The 20,926-nt window shown below is 39.5% G+C and overlaps 1 protein-coding gene across 2 annotated transcripts in view; it reads right to left on the minus strand.

Annotated features, from left to right (window-relative positions):
• LOC128864322 (steroid receptor seven-up, isoforms B/C) overlaps nt 1-20,926 on the minus strand; it is a 91,720-nt gene that overhangs the window by 41,345 nt on the left and 29,449 nt on the right. For both annotated transcript variants that reach the window (XM_054103936.1, XM_054103944.1), the window contains exon 2: nt 11,187-11,336. In XM_054103936.1, coding sequence (XP_053959911.1) covers nt 11,187-11,336 — 150 coding nt within the window. The remainder of the gene's footprint in view (nt 1-11,186; nt 11,337-20,926) is intronic.

Here is a 20,926-nt window from a genome sequence, read left to right on the forward strand (position 1 = left end):
ATCGTATCATGCTTTGTTGCAGATTGCTTGCAGAGTCCAATTGACTTAAGAATTGAAAGCCATTTACTAGCCAATTTTTTATCGCTTCTCAGCTTGGGCCTTAGCGTAAATTTCAATTGGACTAAGTAATATAATATTCATAATTTTCTGTTTTTGTTCAGTTGAAATGCAGTTTCACCTCGACAGCTGTGCTAATAAATAAAGTTTCTGCATGCTCAAATGCCACACGTTACTGTCGAGAAGTGAGTGAATTTCTTGTGTACTGCCCGTGCGTCACACGTTATACATTTTTTGAAAGAGTTCTCTTTGAATAACGAAATTTTGCATGCATTTTTAGTTTAAGTTAGTATGAAAAATTCTAAAAATATTCTAATTATAATACACCTTTTTCTAGGGATACCTCTCTTGGATCTATAGTAGAAATTTCTAAATACATATTTTAATTTAATTTAAGAGTTTCATTACTGCACATGAGTTACTCCTGTAAAAGGTATCGGCGGTATTAAAAACGGCAAAATCGGGCAACGGGTGCGTTTATTTTTCATATAGCAGTATTTCATATACGAGTATGTAGTAATAAAATTTTTTCAAAGCAAAAAAAATTAGATAGAAGAAGAATCTCAATCCATACTTTCTGTTATCATTATTATGCGCTTCTTCTGTTCCCTCTGAGAGAATACCGAAGGGTACTGCTGCAACATAGTGGATACTTTCCTTGTCCCAATATTTTATGGCCAGCAACAGACGGTCGCCGTAGTCGAATGGTTAAGTGTGTGACTATCATTTGGAAGTGCCCAAATATTCGGTCGTGAAACATCAAATGATAGAAAAAAGTTGTTTTCGGGCCTCGGGCAATGGCCAACCGCCGAGTGTATTTCGGCCATGGAAAAGCTACTCATAAAAAAAGCTCAAGTCGTTCTGAGGTGGCGTAAAACTGTAGGCCCCTCCATTTGTGGAACAACATCAACACTAGAGTAATAATATAGATAAGTAACTACACAAGAGGTTGGGATAGGGTTGTTGATTAAGTTTTAGAAGATTAGTGGATAGTGTGAGTTTGAGCGGGGTATAATTTTATACATAGTTTTCGCAAAGAGTTAGAATTTTAATAAAGTTAGTTTAATAAATTTGCAAATTAAGTTAATTCTATCGTCATCTGTGTTGTTGAGTAGATTCAAAAGTTCAAAGTTAGGATGAATTGCATTTCTAGTGATTCCAATCCTGGGCAGGTATCGAGAAGGTGTGTTATCGTGTAGTCGTTTGAGTTGCAAAAAGGGCAGTCTGGTTTGACTGTGCCATTGAGGATGTGAACATGGGTGGCTATAGTGTGACCGATTTGAAGGCGTGTAAATATCTTGCTGTTCTGAGAAGATATGTGTGTAGAATATATGGGCTTGATGCCGGTAGGATTGGACTTTTTCTAGTGATGTTGGTAATTAATCCATTGACTATTGTACTTTTCCTGAAGAGATTTTAGTATAATTTTCCGAATAGTAAAATGCGCACTGAAGTGAAGAGGTTCTTCAGGGGCACACTCGTTGTCTTGTATTCCGGCTTGACCCGGAACCCACATGATCCTTATGGAATTTTTATTTTATTTATTAAGATATTATTTCGGATTTCGGTGATTAATGGAGTTTCGTTAGAATGGTTCAATAGAGCGTCTATTGAGATTTACTATCGCTGCAAAAAATGAATTTGTCGCCTCTGTCGGAAACATAAAGTACCGCTTCAAGCAATGCAGCTGCTTCCTCTGTGAATACTGAGCAAAAGGAAGGTAAAGCACCGACTGAGATTGTGCCCCCAAGCTGGTTTGTGACTGCAACCGATGTACTGGTGTCTGCTTTAGATCCATCTGACAAACTCCCATTCGTTTTTTAAAGGAGCAACGATTTCATTGAAATGTTAGACGTATTCATTAGAGGTGGTGGACCCTTTGGGAAATTTTAGCAAATCCGCGATAAAAATAGTTTCTGGATTCAAGCGTGGTGGGAAAACTGGAATTGGTAGCAAAATCGCTTCTGAATTCGTGTTTTCACTTTATAATTTTTTTCTTTCGCAAGCAACGAAATCTTTCACAAAATCGATCACTTTTACCGCATTTAATAAGCTTCTCGCTGATTAAAATATTACACAGGAAATGCTATCATTCAATTCATGATTTCTGCGGAACTGATTCCGATTATTGGCCCTGGTCCCTGTGGAGAAACCGCTGATCTACGGTTGACCAACTCATCGGAAATTTCGTGTCCTTGAACACCGTAGTGTTCTGGGACTCATATAAGTACAAACCTGTTTTGTCTTGCGACAGAATTAAGCTTCTTCTTATATTCTTGAACAATCTTTGAGGTTTGCTTCGCGTTCTCCAGGGCCTTCAGTGCAGCCTGACTGTCACTGAAAACTCCAATCTAGTTCCCGCTCCATATCCTCTCGATTATCCAGTCGGCTACTTTTAGAATTGCAAAAACTTCTGTTTGGAAAACAGTTGCCATTTTCCCCATTAGCATAGTGATACTTACTACTATCGTTTCAGTACCATCCGGCTCCAGACCCTATTTCATTCTTGGACCCATCGGTAAAGAAAATATCCGTCAAACCTCCCTGCATGCATTCTGGATTGCTCCATTGCTCCGCGCAATAGAAATCTGACATCAAATTTCCTTCCAAATGAAATTATGGGTATGAGGTCGTCTTTAGATGCCAAAAACAGTGCATACTGCTCAGATAGCAACTTAAAGATTCCTTTTTGTACCGAAGTTCCGTCGTTTGCCAGAAACCTTATAAGTACTTCTTCTTAGTTTCTCCAAAATTTTAGTAAATATAAAAATAATAAATGAAAATCATAATCTTTTAGTAACTTTCTTAGGAAGTTTCCCTAAGAGAAATGATTTATTTTGGGGTATAAAAATTGTAGATTTTACTAAGTCAAATATTTCTCAACCAATTTCTCGATCAAGTTAAAGTCGACATGCCAGTGTCATAACGACATAAGTGCCGACTTCAGAAATTTAAGATATGAAATCAAATGATCTTTAGCCTCGGCAGAGGGGCCCACCATGTCACACCGTCCATCAGACGATCAATATTTAGCAGCCTGGCGATGTGAATTGATTGCCTCAGAACTGCAATTTTACCCAATTTTTTTCTTGAGGATTATCGTTAAAGAGCCAGACCGGCTCTTCAACCATTTCACCTGCCTACCTAGCGTTAAAGAGCTTCTATGTTAAGCGAATAGCTCAGAAATAATTCTAGGTCTTAAGTGAATTAGCTGTGCATTAGGTGTAGGAAAATTGGTCGTATGTACGAAGTGGCTAGCCGAGACAGCTACATGAATGGAATGGTGTCGTGTTACTTGTTTTTTCTTATAAAACCCTAATTGAATTTTGTGTCATTTATTTCATTTAGTTTTATTTAAATGCTGTGAGCTTAAAGTTTAAACTACAAATCATATAAGTGACAATGTGGTGGCAGATTTAGTGGTGTTTACTCACTCGAAGTAAAATACTGCCGGTAGCTATTTGGAGCTTTCTCAGCATTTGTCTCACAGGGATGATTCTATGCTTCTAAGTTTCTAAACTTCTCTGCGTCAATGCAGTTGTTCTCTTTTGTTACCGGTGGGGTCACGTTAAGGGCACACGTGTTTAATTCATTTTATGACTGTTAATTATGCTCCCCGCCAGTTGCGGTGTTGTTCATACTCGGCAGCCAACATGAAGTTTCTGCAAGCTTAAATGAAAACATATCCGAAATCAAGTTAGTTGTCAAGTCTAAAGAATCTGCTGCCATAGACTTGGCTTATCTGCAAATATCCGTTTGAGCGCGCGTTTGCCCCACTCAGCGCAGAACGGCTGTGTGTGCAGCTTCATTGAAATGTTGTGCATTTTTTATTGACATTATTGAAATCGCTCACAAATTCATGCATGTGCGTGTGTGTGTGTTGGTGCATAGTAGGATGCAGAGACTACTTACCAATGCATGCCTTAGTTTTTGCGCAAGTTAGCGCGATTAATTTGTTACATTTACTCTTGGCAGCGTTTGAAAAAGAAAAGCAAGGAAAAAATGCACAACTCGCGAGATGAAGTGGTGGTAAGCGATTGTATATTTATTTCTTATTTAGTTTGCGATCAGTTGCGAGCTCAGTGTCGCTTTGCACTTGATGCAGTGGCTTTGAATTGAATTGAATTTAATGACGTGGCTAAATGCACATTTGTTACGTATTTCATTGATTTTTGAGTGGAATTGCGATAGTTAAAAGCGTTGTATCAATTAAATTGTTTATTGTAATTGAATTCTTGGGCGCATTGTTGGCCCAAATTGTTGAAGCGGCCGAAAGCGGCTTCACCAAAGCTAATTTGTGTCGTATGTAAAAAAGTTCTCGAAAAAGTTCGGCTTTTCTGAAAGCATACCAACTGCGTTTTTTATCTGCAAAATTCCAAAGCCAAATAGCGAAATATATGAAAAAAGTGTTGTTTGAAAATACTAAAAGCGCATTTTTTAAATTCAGCTCATAACTGTCACCCAGCAACCAACTGCACAGCGGTACAAATTTATTTATTTATTTATATAAATAGTACATAGTAAGACTAAGGTCTTTTAATAGTACTTCAACAATATTATATACAGGGTGAACGATATGAAAGTGTTACCTATTCAAAACACCATAACTTTTGTGTGTGAAATTAGTTTCTATTGATTTCAAAGACAAAATTGTTCAAAAATGATTACAATTTTAACATATATTCACTTTAGCTCGATATGACCACCTTTTGCCTTGACTATAGCCTTCAAACGATCAAAAAATGAGTTGCATGCTGCACGAACGTGATCTTGAGGCATTTTGGCCCACTCTCGTATAATCGCTTTTTTCAGCGCATCCATACTGGCATATTTTTTAGTCCTCCCCTTGCTCTCCAAAATGGACCAAATGAAATAGTCCATCGGATTTGCGCCTGGCGAATTCGACAGCCATTGTGTGGACGAAATGAAGTGTGGAACATGATTTTTTAACCATTCTTGGTTCACACGAGCTTTATGAGACGGTGCCGAGTCCTGTTGGAACGTCCATGGTCTACGACCGAAATGTTTGCGTGTCCACGGCTCTAAAGCAGTTTCTAAAACATTTTCCCGATAATATATTAAGTTACATTCACTTTGACACCAGGCTCGATAAAAACGATTGGAGAGCGTCCATCAGCGGTCACTGCGGCCCAAACTATTACTTGCGATGAGAAATTGCTTCGAGTGGCCATACGTAGGCTCAATTTCTCGTATGAGCGTTCGGTCAAGTAAACACGATCGTTTTGAATGTTTATGAACTGCTCAATTGGGAAATTTTTTTCATCAGAAAACACAATGTTAGGAAATTCGCCACGTTCGTGCAAGCGCAACAATTCCTTCGCACCGAACTTTTTTTTGCTGGGGTGAAAGATCGTTTGCTTTTTGGAATTTGTAAGCCTTGACCTTAAGCTCATTTTTCAATATACGTCGAATGCTGTGTTGCGTTATTGTCAGTTCTTTGTCCATTTTTCTTCCACTTCGACGTGGATTTCGTTCAAGTCGCTCGACTTCACTTTCCGAACCATTTCTGGCGTTGTTGCGGTTTTTTTGGTCCACTTCCATACCGTTTTGCAATGCTACCAGTATCACTGTAACGTTTTATAGTGCGATACACAAACATTTTATTTACTTTGAGGTGACTGAGCTCACGAACAATGGCTGGTTGTGATTTTCCAGCCAAATATAACGCAATCACACTATTCCGTTTGAATTCCACCACAGAAAAAAAAAGTTCAACAAAACTGTCATGAGCTGTTTTACAGATACAAGCTGTGTGAAGTTGGTAACACTTCATATCGTTCACCCTGTACAACTGGAATATTTTTAACATACAAGTTTCTTAATCTAAATTTTACACCAGTTCATTAAAAAATCAATCCAATATATTTAACTTAACTAATATATAATAATAAGAAGAAAAGAAGTGGTAGGAAAAGAAAAGAAGGATTTAGAAAAGAAAACTCAAAAGTAGTAATTAGAGAATGTAGAGAGAAATTGAATGCCCTAATTTAAGGCAATCAAACACTTTTAAATTAATTATAGACTTAATCTGTTAAGTCCAGCCTTCACAGTGTTGGGTAATGAGTTCCACACTTTAACAGCGTTAATGAAAAATAATCTAGATGATGCTAGATAATTCAATATTGGAACGATGAACTTGTTGTGTCTGCGAGACCTTACTGGTATCAACTTCTCTGTCAGATAGAGAGGTGACTTGAATAATGCAAGTTTGCACATAAATATGCAACTTCAAAAACAAATAACTATTAAGGCAACAGCCCAGTAACCTTGATCGCCATGCAGAGATATCGCACCCTAAATACAAAAGGGGCACAACTCAAAATTTCCCACACTCGAGCTTGACTTGTTTACAGTAGCACAGAAAACAAACTATGTGACATATCACGCAGAAATTTGCCATGTAAGCTTATAAGAGTCCTACCAAAAAACAAAAAATGTATTTTTGCCATATGTCATCCGCGGACCGTTTTATTGATAACGTCTCGTTCATATTTGAGCAGAAGTACATTTTGAGTTGTGACCCTTTTGTAATATACTTAGGGTACGATATGGTCATATCTACCAATCCCACATATGATACATACCGCGTGGCGTTATTAAATGCCACATTAAGTTTATGGCAAGATGTGGAGTCGAGTTTACTGTACACCACTTCAGCGTAGGTAATGAGAGGCATAATTAGCTGGAGAACTAATTTGCGCCTCGTTTTCTCTGGCGTGAATGTTGCAGTGACTCTCAGCTTTTGCAATGTAGCATAAATATTCCCCATGACCCTATTTATATGGTCAGCACAGGTAAGTTTTGTGTTAAGACTAAAACCCAAATTTTTTACCTTATCCATGAAGGTAAGGGTGGTAGTACCTATCCACAATTTTGGAATATTGTCAACATACACCAAACTATTACATATATTGTAGGTGAGACATGTGACTTTGACGTGTTCAAACATAAAAAGCTAGAAATAGCAGACAAATCACTGTTTATTTTGAAATTGAAACATAAATCTTCAACGACTGAACAAGTACAATTGTATATCATCAGCATACGTATGAACATTCACATACTGACAAACGGTCAAATCATCATTGACAAAAAGACTGAATAAAAGTGGACCAAGTGTAGACCCTTGCGGAACAACAGTGTGTACGTATCTAGACTGAGATGTTAAAGCCTGCTTTAGAGGCTTCAAAAAATAGATTTTTTTTTTTTGCATAAATGTCTTCCCAAACCATCCAAAAATGTGTTCTCAAAATTTCAGAAGCAAATTCAAACTATTTTCGAAGTTACAGAAGAAATTAAGAGCAAGAGTCGAGCAGGTATACGAGCGGATTTTTATATACAATACAAAAACTTGGGGAAAAGATAGGGAAAAAGTTAAACGTAAAATAATTCAATATATTCGTTTGCCGCAATTTTGTTTCATTTCTCTTTCTGAAGGCAATATCTCTGAGACTCACAAGTTTTAAAATGTCTCCGGATGAAAATTCCTGTTCCTCTGCATATTTAATACAACTATCAAATGCGACAATAGCTTGAGAGTGCGAAATTTTACGATCTTGACTTTCATTTTCGTCAAGACGGCTGTTCTCGTTATCTTCTTCCTCAATCCCGTTGATATCGAAATCAGTGTCGTCATTCAACCACTCAGTAATCTCGTTATCATTGTATACATCAGGGGATATTTCAACAAGAAGATCAATTATTTTAGTTGAGCTGCTGGGCCGTAGCATCGCAAGAGGCAAATCATCATCTGAGTCCCATTCTTCGTCATAAAGAATTTTGTTAAAACATTTTCTGAGCACGCGTTCACCCACATTTTTCCAAGCATTAGACGATAAAAAAGCCACATCTTTTAATGTAAAGTTTTTTAAAGATTCCGGGAGATTGCTCGTTGGGCTGGACAAAAGCAGAGACAAAAAACTCTTCCGATAGTTTGTCTTTAAAATTCGGATAGCATTTTGGTCCATTGGCTGTATAAGAGCCGTGCAGTTTGGTGGCAAAAACATAACATATATGTCCTTATCGGCATCCGACAGTGATTGGGGATGGCAAGTTGCATTGTCTAGCAGTAAAATGGCTTTGGCTGGTAAATTCTTTTCCTTTAAGTAACGCTTTACTTCTTTAACGAATGAGTTTTCAAACCAATTTTTAAAGATTTGCTCTGTCATCCAAGCATTTTTGGTATGGGAGTACCCAAGCGGATGGTTTACTTTTTTAAACGCTCTGGGGTTTTTGGCTTTCCCTATCATGAATAATGGAAGTTTATGTTCTCCGGTTGCATTACAGCAAACTGGAAGTGTTACTCTTTCTTTTCCAATTTTGCGCCCGGGTGCGGATTTTTCATTATGCAATGCAAGGTTTTTTTCTGCAAGTTTTCTCCAAAACAAAGCAGTCTCATCTGCATTATAAACCTGATCATACGTAATGCCCATTCCTGCAATTTTCTTTCGCAATTTTTCAATAAAGGGTTGCACAGCAGTAGAATCATTGGAAAGTTTTTCGCCAGATATTTTTAAGAATTTAATTCCATATCGGGAGCGAAAATTACTAAACCAACCATTACCAGCCACAAATTCCACACTTTGTTCGTAAATTTGGGAACAGAATTGTTTGGCCTTTTCTTTGATGATTTCCGAGGAAATCGGTGCATTGTTTCGTCTTGCGTTTACAAACTATTTATACAAGTGGTCTTCCATCTTTTCAAACTCCGCAGGTCGCATAGTTTTATGCTTTCCAAGGTCACATTGTGTTCTAGCAATGTAACTGCAAAATATAATCAAAGGAGTGTAAACTCTTCTTACAAAATGTTTTCGTTTCTTACCTATCAATCTTTAATCCACTTGATTTTATGTCCGAAATTGTAGATTTACCTACATTGTATTGCGCAGCTAGCTGTCGAATTGACTGTCCTTCACTTAGTTTCTTAAGAACTTCTTTTTTCTGGTCTATCGTTAAAAACGTATGTTTTTTCTTAGCTGCTGGTGCCATAGTTAAATTTATACAGTCCACAGTTAAAGAAATTATGGAGTTAATGTTTGAAATTAGCTACTGAACTACACGTTACGCAAATATGCTTATGAATATGAACTAGGAGCCTGAGGAGCACTTAAACGCACTATTCACGCAAAGTAGTTAGCAGGGGAGTCCCCTTTATAAAATAAAATAAAAAATAACGGAATTCCTTTTTATTTCAGCATATTCACTGGAAAATAAAAAAGTGTCCGAATTTTAGAGGTACATGAATACGTGGTGTCCGGATTACAGAGACTTCAATAGAAAACGTTTTGGTGTCCGGATTACCGCGCTGTCCGAATTATCAAGTGTTCGAATTACCAAGATTAGACTGTATTTGGAATTAAATTCTCTTCTAGTTGAACCTAAAAAACCTTAAGAAAGTTATGATTAACCCACTTTTTAAACAATCTTAAGTTAATTTGTTTTTCCAAAAAAATTATTTTTTTTTTAATTAGCGAAAAATTGTTGAATTTCTCACTTTTTGTTTAATTTTCTTGGTTTATCTAGAAGCTATACTATACTAAAATAAAAATGTTTCTGGGTTTTTGGTTTGAAATGAAAATTGTGACCTGCATCTTTCCCGCCGCACGACACATGCACACTCGAGGCGCCTCAGCAATATGCTTGTACCAGGCATAATATGACATATATTTTAATGAAAAAAATTAAGAAGACTGTTGGAATACATAGCAATAAAACCTGAAAGTTTCGTTTCAATCGAATATTTCTTTCCTTCCCAAAAAAATCCACGAAAAAATCGATTTTGTGAACCCTCTAAAGCAGGCTCCCCCCTTAATTTACTGGTCCTGACCTTCTTCGTTCTGCCAGCAAGGTAGCTGGCCATCAGCTTCACCGCACTGTCTTTAAAGCTGAAATAGTGTTTAAGCTTGAAATATAACAATTTGTAATTCACTGAGTCAAATGCTTTAGAAAAGTCAAGTAAACCAAGTAGAGTCAAGTCTCCGTTGTCAAAACTAATTCATATATCGTCCAGTATTTTAACCACTGCTGTCGAGCAACTGTGACTTTGTTTGAAGCTAGAGTGTAGTGAAGAGAGTAGACGATTGTCCTGTACAAATGATGAAATTTGCGTGGCCATCAAATTTTCGCAAACTCTGGAAAATGTGGGTAGTATGCTGATTGATACGCACAATTTTCTCATACAAGCGCGTCCGCTGCCTCATGCATACATACATACGTACATGTGCACATATGTACATATGCATTTGCGCATCCAATTCGGCCGTATTTAAAATCTTTGCTAGTTTTTGCATTGAATTTGCACAGAAAAATAGCAAAGAAAAATGTTTGCAAAAGTATTTTGGGTGGACAACTTTTCAGTCGAGTGCGGCTATTTTTCTCAATCTAAATTTAGCTTGGGTTCTTTGAAGATCAGACCTGCTGGCTCGGGTGCATGCGACTGTGCCAATAGCACTTGTCACCTAACGAATTCCCCAACGTTGATCCATCCGCTGGCGGTGAATTGCGAGTGGCTAATGTCAGCGATGAACCGCATAAGTTGAAGGCATGCGCTGCTGCTCTATTGCCACGCCATTGTAGAGGTGTTCCCATCCAATAGTTGTTCTGAATTCATTTATTCAATTCGTAATTGCTTTGCTTATTGGTATCATTTTTGTTTTTTATTTATTAAGACTTTTGCAAAACGCGCATACTTCCGTTTCGATTCACTGCGTTCTGCTGCCTAATTCTGCCGCCGCTGCTTTTGTGCTGGCCGCGCGCCTTTTGCTGCTCTCAACCAAACCTTCGGCGCACAGCTGATAAATTCACTTTACGTTCGACTTGAATTCGTTCATTCATTCATTCATTCATACATTCAGCCACTCAGTCAGCCTCTATATTTGACTTTTAATTGACCCTTTTCATCATCAGAATGTAGTTGATTTGTTATTGTTAGTGGTTTTTGGTTTTTCGCTCGCTTGTTGAGCGGATGCTTTGTAAAAATTTGAAATGTCGCGCACATTAGTTTTCACTTTGTTCGCAAATATTTCCTACTTTTTTTGTTCGTATTTTACTAATTAATTTCAATTAAATTCAAATCGTAAAAAATTAAATATTTTGCAATTCTCGCTTACCTTCGCGTCGCATTCCCATTTTCAGGCACTTTCTTAAACGGCAATATTGACATTGGTTGCGATGGTGTTGATCGATCGGGCAATTTCTGCTCCCCCGACACGAGTAGGTGAGGTTGCGTCGCACTGAGCGCTTGAAGAATGATTTGCAGCCTGAAAAATGTAAATGTGGAGAAAATGTCAAAAAACTACAAAAATCAATAACTGAAATGCTTAAAAATTTCAAATACAAATATCGAAAAAAAAAGTATCGAAAAAATCGTTAGACCAACTTTTTGGTATTGTCCTGGCGCGGATTAGGCCCAAAATATCTGATTGCAAGCGCTAGCCAAAAAATAAAGTAAATAAATAAACCAAAAATCCTGTACACCGCAAGGCAAGCGTAAACATCAGCTATTGAGTTCACTTGTGTCAGACAGTGCAAGTAGCTTACGACTACACACACACATACACAATAACGAGCATGCACTGCTTGCCTGAATCGGTGGCACAACGGATTTACTGCTGGCATGCGAATCGCCCTAAAGTCCTGTTGCCTTTTAAGCCCTAAATGTGCTTATGAATTGCATTTAGTGGAAGCTCTACAATTTTTGCTTCAAGCCGCTTAAGGGACTGCAACAAAAATCGAACAAAATTGCAGAAAAACGCCTTGAAAAATGAGACACTTGCGCCACAGAGTCATCCTTTTCTAGCCATTTTGTTGCGGGCTATTCAAGGACTTAGATACGTGGCCAAAGTAAATGGGGAAAATGAAAGACGATTAAGTAAATGTAAAGGAAAAAATCGACGAGCATTATGTGCGCGCGCACACGTGTCTGTGTATGCTAATGCGTGTGCAGAAACGCTTTTGTGGTTTCCTGGCAACCATTAGCCAGCGTAAGCCAGCGAGGCATATGAGCAAAGCTCTGCGCAAAATCCAACAAATGCATAGAGCAATCAGTGCCGCGTGTAATCAAACACTTTCCAAATACCTACTATGCGTTTCCCACTGCTCCACCACCCTTAGTTTGCTGGTAACATAAAACGCAACAACTCAATTCTTTGTGGCAACAATGGTTTTTCAAAAGTCCGCATATAAATTCTATTTACTTTAATTTATAGTTTTATACAAACTACCCAGCAAACACTGCTAAGAACCAATATATGGATGTATGTATGCATGTACGAAAAGAATTTTTCATAATAATCCCCGTTTTTTTACCACTTTAACTTAATGCCAGTGCACCCGTCGTGATGAATTGGCAGAGTTTGGGCAGTTTATCGAGTGGGGGTATACGAGTGATAGTCATAGAGATAAAAAATCGTTTTATCAACCAACTGAAACTTTATTTATTTATATATACAATAATATAACATATATTTCCCATAGTTCCTATTTGAAACATAGGGCCTATTCTTTATTTATCTAGTTTAGTCAAAAAATACGAAATTTCTTATTGATTATTGACTTAGTGGCAAAATAAACCATTAATTAATAAAATAAACAAATAAAACGAGCTAAAACCAAAATACTACTAATCAAAACAATAAAAATAATCATCCACCGATTGGAGGACAGTTTTAAAAATAAATATTATAAAGGGTGGTTAAATTTTAAGGACCGATGTTGAATGTGAACCACACCTAAACGTCAAGTTTTTTTCTGCATTTCATTTGACGTTTTTCAATTTCAGATTAACTCAATTTGAACCATGCAAATATACACAATCGAGCAACGCGTTAAAGTTATTTATTATGAAAACGGGCGTTCAAATCAAAATACATCACACTTTATCTTCAGTGATGAGGCACCTTTTCACCTCAGTGGATTCGTCAATAAGCAGAATTGCCGCATTTGGGCTCATGGATAATCCAAGAGTGATTGCCGAAAAACCAATGCACCCACAAAGAGTGACTGTTTGGACCGGCGGCATCATTGGGCCGTATTTTTTCCAAAATGAGGCGCGGTCAGGCAGTTACTGTGAATAGTGTTCGCTATCGTGAGATGATAACGAACTTTTTATGGTCCGAATTGAAAGATATGGATGTGGACGATATGTGGTTTCAACAGGACGGTGCCACTTGTCACACAGCTAACGAAACAATGGCTCTTTTGCTCGAAAAATTTGATGGCCGAATAATCTCACGTCGCGGCGATGGCAACTGGTCGCCAAGATCATGTGATTTGACACCGTTGGACTTCTTTCTTTGGGGTTATTTGAAAGAAAAGAAGTACGTCGATAAGCCAGCAACAATTCAGGAGCTAAATGAGCTAGGCGTCAAAGTGCCGAATGGAAGGCCCCAGACGAGCCACCACCCGAAAAATCGCGTTTGAAGAAGTCAAAAATCAAGTCGAAGCTCATTTGTTTTTAGGATTCCAAGGGAGTTGTCCACAAGAAGTTCGTGCCAATGAGCCAAACCGTCAATGCAATTTTCTATTTTGGCGTTTTGAAGAGTTTGGTGCATCGCATTCGTCGAATTCGCCCTGAATACCGCCAAGGAGAAAGCTGCCGCTTATTGCATGATAATGCACCATCTCATTGATCCACTATTGTGACTGATTTTTTGACTAGAAATCGCATTTTAACCATCAATCAATTACCGTGTTCAACTTATATAATGGCTCCCTGTGACTTCTACTTATTCGGAAGATTGCATTTGGCCATGAAAGGAAGACATTTGCGTCCGTAGAGGCCATCCGAAAGTCTTCTACCGACATCCTGAAGGACATTGCGGTCACTGACCTGAAACACTCTTTCGTAAAGCTTTTTGATCGCGCAAAACAGTGAATGGAGGCCAGAAGGGACTATTTTGAATAAATAATGTCGAAGTTATCAGAACAAAGCTCCTATTGTTTCTATTTTAGCTGAGTCTTGTTTATTTTGGACTTCACCTTGTACATAGTTGGGATTCCCTCCGACAACTGTTTATCGCATTTCACCCGGCTGTTTCGATCTTTTTGAATTCAATTCAGATTTGTGGCGACGGATTACAGATTCAAGTTTTATAGGCTTTGATATTTTGACATTTGGGCAACAGGTTTTAAACAGAATGAATTAAAGTCTTATTAAATATGCCGGCAATTGCTTTTCATTTCAAAGAACATTTTGCAATATGATTAGCATGTAACATCAACGTCCAAAATGTATTCGAGCGCTTTCGAGTCTGATTGCTAGTGCCTTCCATTTAGTGAAAACGTGGGTTTTCCATGTAAGCTTGTAGACGCATTCCGAGATATTTTGCCACATTACTCTGGGGCATAAGTAGGTCATTGTAAAGGTAACTTGAATAGATTTTGTCAAATTTGACTTTATTTTACAGTCTTTGCGCCATTGAGTTATTTCATGAATTTTTTTTTGGAATTTAAGAGCAGCTACAGCAGGGAGGGAGTCAATTGCGAGTAAGGCGGTGTCATCTGCAAAAGTTCCGACGATAGTTTCCTCAGTAAATCGATCCCCTGGTAGATCGTAAGTGTGAAGCAAATGTAAAATGCAACCCTTAATACTGCCTTGGGCCTGTATATTTGCATGTAATTATTGAATGTATATATATTTTTTTGTTTTAATCCATTTTTCCTGAAATTTTTCTCTAACGGTGAACGTTTGCGGAAGTGCTCGAATAACAGCCTCAAATATTTTAGTCACTTAAGTGTTTGCTGGGTAGATATTCATTGGCTGCATATGTGTGTGTGTGTGTATGCAAGAGAGAGGCCTGGCCCAAATTCAGTCCGCAAATAATTCACAGAAATTGCATAATAGGGCTGCAATTGATATTGTCTGGGAGTAGACGTTTGGCCTGGCCGAAAGTATAATATGACTACATTAAGTGAGGCGGCAAATCGCCCGTGTACTTGCAGCATCCTTGTGCAACAACTGGAAAAATCTTAAGAACAACAATAACATTGGAAATGTTCCATTTATGCCAAGCACGCTAGAAAATTCCCAGGCCAAAGAGGCGAACGTGCTGGCGCTGCTGGGGCAGGTCCGCAAAGAGGCGGCGGCCAGCAACCAGTTTCAATAAGTGACTGTTGGGCGTAAGTGTGTATGTGTGTGTGTGTGTACTGTAGCAACCAGCAAACAACTTCACAATAAGGGCTTAGCGCGCTGTCGAAAATCGGAGAGAAAAAACACGGCAACACAATGGCCAAGTGAGCGACCGAATGCGCGTGCGCGCACAACAACACCAACAAGAGGTGGGAAGATATGAAACGGTGAATCAAAACAAAGGAAAGAATCGAAAAACTTTTGAAAAAAAACAAAAAAAAACGTATTGGGCAAATAAACGAACATGAACTTGCGCCGACCAGGTAAAACATGGCTAAAACCAATATAACACACACACACACACACACACATGCATGCTGATGCGTTCAACAGCAAGCGGCAACAACTGTGCCACGCACAAACAACAACAACCAACGCGCAAACAAAATGTATAGCAACGCCAAATATAATACAAATATGGTTGTGAGCGGCAGAATTTTATAAGCGCGTCCATAAACAAATCGCCGTTGCGGCCCTCGAAATGCGAAATGCAATAGCAGGCAAACAACAACAACAACAACAGCTACCACCACTACTGTAAACAGAAACAATTGCTGCAAAGCAAGCAACACCGCGATAAAAACGTTAAATCATGTTTTAGCCTTTTCCGTGTCTGCCGTTCGACGAACGCGCCGCAAATCGTTTTTCCATTACACATTTCGTGGGTCCACCCTTTTGCGGTTATTGATACCCCACCCGGCATGGAAGGAGGCAGTTCGGCGCAGTGAGCATAGCAGCTCAAACATATGTACATCGATATGCGGGCGTATATTTACATAACTGAGAAAAGGTGGGTGTGTGAGCTGGTAAAAATCCGTGGCAAACATATTGGATTGGAGTTTCTTACTCATCAAACATGGCCTTTGAGGTAGTCGTAGCGCCCAGAAGCGATTAAAGCCACTCGAACTATTAATACTAATTTTTTTTTTCAAATATATTGAGTTGTAAATGCATAGGAATTTTACACGCGCAATCTATTTGAAGATCGTCAACTGGTTTGCTGGTTTTCTGTTGATCTGATATTCAATAATTCTGATTTATGGTGCGAAAATGAGTTGCTGAAACCCAAATATTTTTGCACACAAACGAGTGCGCGCATCTGTTTCTTAATTCCACAGAAATTACATACTCCTACGCGAAATCAACGACCCCCAGCCCCACTAGCCGCCAACTGCCGCATTTGTGATTATTCGTACGCCGAGAGGCCTGTGCTGTACGGGCAAATCCCTTGCCGCGGTATCTTCATCTGTGGCGCAGTATCTTCATCAATAGGTTAGAGTAAAACAGAACACACACTCGCACGCAGCCAACGCAGGCACACACTGCGACAGCGTGAGGCTGCAGAGCTCCAGATGCTGCTGAGATACGGGCGCATATGGGCAGTGCTACACGTAACTATCAGTACGATATTGTATAAAAAGTGCAGGAAAATCAAACGAAAACACACAAAAAAGGCAAAAAACAGAAATAGTCGCAAAAGCACAACAAAACAGGCAAACAGCTAAGCATCCAAACATCCAGTTTGCTTGGCGCGCTACGACGTTAGCTGGCTGCCTGACTGAATGCATTTGTGGCACGGAAGTAGGTAAAAAGGCGCAACGAAACTGTGGCTTGGAAAAAAGTCGTGACTTGAACAATATAGTTGCTGCGCGATCGCATGGATCGTTTATTGTTTGTACGTGTGCATCAAATGCCTGGGTGCCGCGCACCGCGTACAGCCCACCCCCATGGCCCATTACGTAGAAGAGCGCAGGCTGTGGTGCTATATGAGAACTGCGCTTTACTGAAAGCCGAACATAGTTAACTTGAACAGCTGACGCCGACACACACACACACACACACACACACACACACACACACGTACAAGCAGAGCTACATATGTTCGCTTGTTTGTAAAGCAGGTGATGCATATTGCAGGCTGCAACCAGCAAATCGTTGCCCCAAAACCGAAAAACCAAACAGATATTGGAAATAGCGGCGAGCGGCAGCCGAAGGATAGGAGGCGAAACACGGGTATTTTGATGATGATTTTACAGCTTAAAAGGAATTTTATGAGCATTTACTATTGTTCGAAATATGTGTGAGTAAGTGCGCGGGTGTCGTACGTACCCAGTGTTGAGCAATGATTTTGAATAGAAGTGGCTTGCTACGAAAGCATCGGATATGGAACAAGGTAGTGCTCCCTGAATAGTTCATAGTTTGCCTTCAAAGACTTGAACTCGCAGTTGATTCCTCTACATTGCGCCCCATTTTCGACTCAATTCAACACAATTCCGCCTGTCATCATGTCCACTCAATCGACAGGTTTGATCCGTAGACAAACAAGCCGGCAGCCGGATAGATCAGCGCTGCTTTAGAGTCAGTTGGTTTACTAGAATTTATTTTGCTAAGCATATTTGGGCGGTTTTGCGTGTTTTTTATTATTTTGTGCTGCTTTTCGCTTTTATCGGAGCACCAGCAAACAGTAACAACAAAATAAAACGTGCTTAGATGAAATCCTTTTGAGAATAAAAGCAAAATTTCATTGCTGCGTCGGTTGCTCCTTCCTATTGCCGTTGTTGTCGGTGTCGCCCGAGGTCTGCGTGATACACATGTTTAGATACGTGGCGACACAAAATTAAGCACACTTAAACTGAGGCACAGCACAGCGTCGAAAAAACGGAGTCGCTTAAAAATCGTTTGCAGCCGAGTGGTGGCAGCGACCGCCAGGCATCAACATATCCAACTACTTGAGTGGCAATAGACGCCAATTCGCGACGTACTAAATGTACCTTGTTGCTGTATTTAACAGTAAATTCGTGTTGCACTGTTGCAACATTGATGCGCAGTCGCAACACAAAATATTCAATCGGCAAACAACAACAACAACAACAAGCGACATGCGCAATTTCTATGTACCTACCAGTAAAGGACGGCTGGCAGCGATTTGTTGGCTGGGCCGCTGTTGACGACTGCCCTGGCTGAAATGTATCTGTGAGATACATTTCGTTAATTGAATCCCATTAAAGGTAATTTTATGGGAGGCGTTAAGCCAAGAAACGTGTACTTAAAGTTGGCCATTAACATGGTTCGAGGGAGCAATGGATAGGTAAGCGGCTGAAAGTTTGTAGTTTAAAATAAGTTTCCGTTTAGCCATTTAGCCTTTGCAGCTGTAGTGGTCTGCAGCGAAAAAAGCTGTGAAAACGCTGCGAACGCGCTTGAGTTGACAAAATCCCCAACTTCTTGTTGAGAGTGAGAAAATTAGATACTTCTTGTTGCACGTTGTTGCACTTAATACTGGCTGCGCACTTTGTTTGAAGCTACAACTTCTCTGAATTAGTACAGCGGCAGATAATTTTGCCACAATTAATGACAACCGCCCGGGTAGTTACACGGAAAGTGTTATTTTCAACAAGTTTCGGTTGACAATGGCGGCCACTGTGGCATGTTGCATGTTGCATCACCACCAACCATCCGGACGGAGCATGGCGCGCAAAGGCCATAAAACTGTCAAAATCACTCAAAGCGACAAATAAACTTGTCCAAATGTGAAGGGCATTGCAATACGCGCAGCAACCAAAAAGCTTAACATCTTGCAGAAGGTCGAAAAGAAGGATGTTGACAATGATCGGCTGCGATTTCCTTATAATTTGTTTATTTAAGCTGTCGCCGCGACGGACAGCGACCGCGGTAAATGAAGAGTGTAGCAAAATGTTGGCAGGCAAAGAGGAGCGGCGGCGCTGTAGATCAACAGCGACTGATAAGGCTAGGCCGTCTTGGACGAAGTTGGCGGTGGAGCGCGGAGGGGAAGTGTGGCAGGGTAAAGGAACGAAAGTAAAGAAAAAGCGTAAAACAAAGAGATGTTTTTGTGACTTTTGTTTTGTAGTTTTGTTTTTTTTTTTGCTTGCTTTGCTTTAAATTTGGAGGCTTAAAAATGAAAAATGCATGAATGCCCAAGAAACAACAACAATGCTGCACTGCAGATTTTTAAAGCCTTTTTCAACACAACTCAGCGCCTCTCTTCGCCCCTCTTCGTCTCATCGCAGTTCACACAAAACTCATTTTTTTCATTTTTTTTGTTTTTCTTTTAAAAATTTCGCCCGCATTTCAGCTGACTCGACAATTTAATAAATTCTGCTTTTAAATATTAATTATTGTTAATTGCAAAAAGCACTCTATGATGTATATTTTCTTACAGTTTTTACAGTTAAATAGCGCTGCGGAATAACTCAAAAGTGGCAGTAACCCAAGAGCAGCTCTGCGGTACTGTGACTTCGCTCTTGCTGCCACACCGCGTCGCAGCAATTAACACGTAAAGTTCTGGCGCAACAACTAATTGAACTTCCTGAAACTAAATTTACTCGCTGTGTAAATACGCTTGGCGCGCATTTGTATGAATTCATTTCGAAGAATTTTTATAACAAGAACCATTAATGAAGCTTAGATACTCGAAGATTACTCGCTCAAACACACACATATACACATGCATAAAAAGCATGTGTAATGGCTCTAAGCGGCACGAGTATACCACAACTGCGCGCTACTTTGCTTTGAGTTTGGTTTTGCGGCGACACGCGGCGCCTCCGGGAGAGGTATTGGGGTTTTCGGGGCGATGTAGACTTGTGGCCCATGGCCCGCGTTTCGTGATCCGCTAATGAAAGTGCAGATATTTTAGCACGCGCATGCGCGCATGCAACAACGCCTTTATTGCTTCGCTGCACAAATTAAAGCATGAAATTGCGCGCTCTGCAACAACAACAACACCAATGCAAAGTGTACCTCAATGGCAAAGCGCATTCAGGGCAGGCGCACCGCGCCGTCCAGTCCATCCAAGAAAACATTTATTTATGATTAGTAGCGCACTCCAGTAACACCAATAACAAATACGATACATAAAATATAACAAAATCAACCAAAGAAAAGAACAAAAATAATAAATAAAAACATGAAGCGCAGTTATAATGACTGCAAACAAGCATAAGCACTAACAAAAACAACGAAGCTAACAACTCCAAAGGCGAAACTGATATGAAAGCAGTTAAAAGTACAGACAGCAACAAATTATCGTAAATTGACAAGTGCGCCTCTGCTGCACTCAATTGGCAGATCGACAAAGTGACAATAAAAATTTCGTACAATTAAAATTGAATGCCACCGTTTGTTGTTGGCGGCTCCACAAAAATATCCGAAGTGAAGCAGATGATGCCACTTTTGGAGTCTGGCGGTGCAGGCATCACGCGGCTGCTGTTACGCGCTGCTTGCTTGTGGCAGCCAGTCATACAGATTCACCTACTTTCGGTAATTACTGAGCTGTCTGCCGATGTTGTTGCTGCGTTGCTGGCAATAATGAAAAAAAAAAATCCAGTATAATAAATAAAATCGGTTCAATAAAAGGCAAAGACGGCAGCTAAGATTGTCATAAGGCAAGAAGAAGATAAGCAACTGCAAAGTGGAGCATAAAGTAATGAAGTCGTCCAAGCGCTTGACAAACTGCTTAAATGATGGCCATAAAGCAGTCGACAGAACGGCAGCAAACAAAAATAAAATAACAAAGAAAAACTAACTTACCAGGTATATACCTATGAAATGAGACTTTCAGCTATTAGTCCCTAGTATTTTTAAACCTTCCCAAATGTCTTGTTTTTTTCATCTGTCATCTGTCAACAATATTCAGTTCACTGTTTGTTACGTTTCATACAACAATGCCTTTTTGTCGCTCTTAAAAATGTCGAATTTCGTGCC

Source organism: Anastrepha ludens, chromosome 2 (genome assembly GCF_028408465.1).
Source record: "Anastrepha ludens isolate Willacy chromosome 2, idAnaLude1.1, whole genome shotgun sequence".
Lineage (NCBI taxonomy): Eukaryota > Metazoa > Arthropoda > Insecta > Diptera > Tephritidae > Anastrepha > Anastrepha ludens.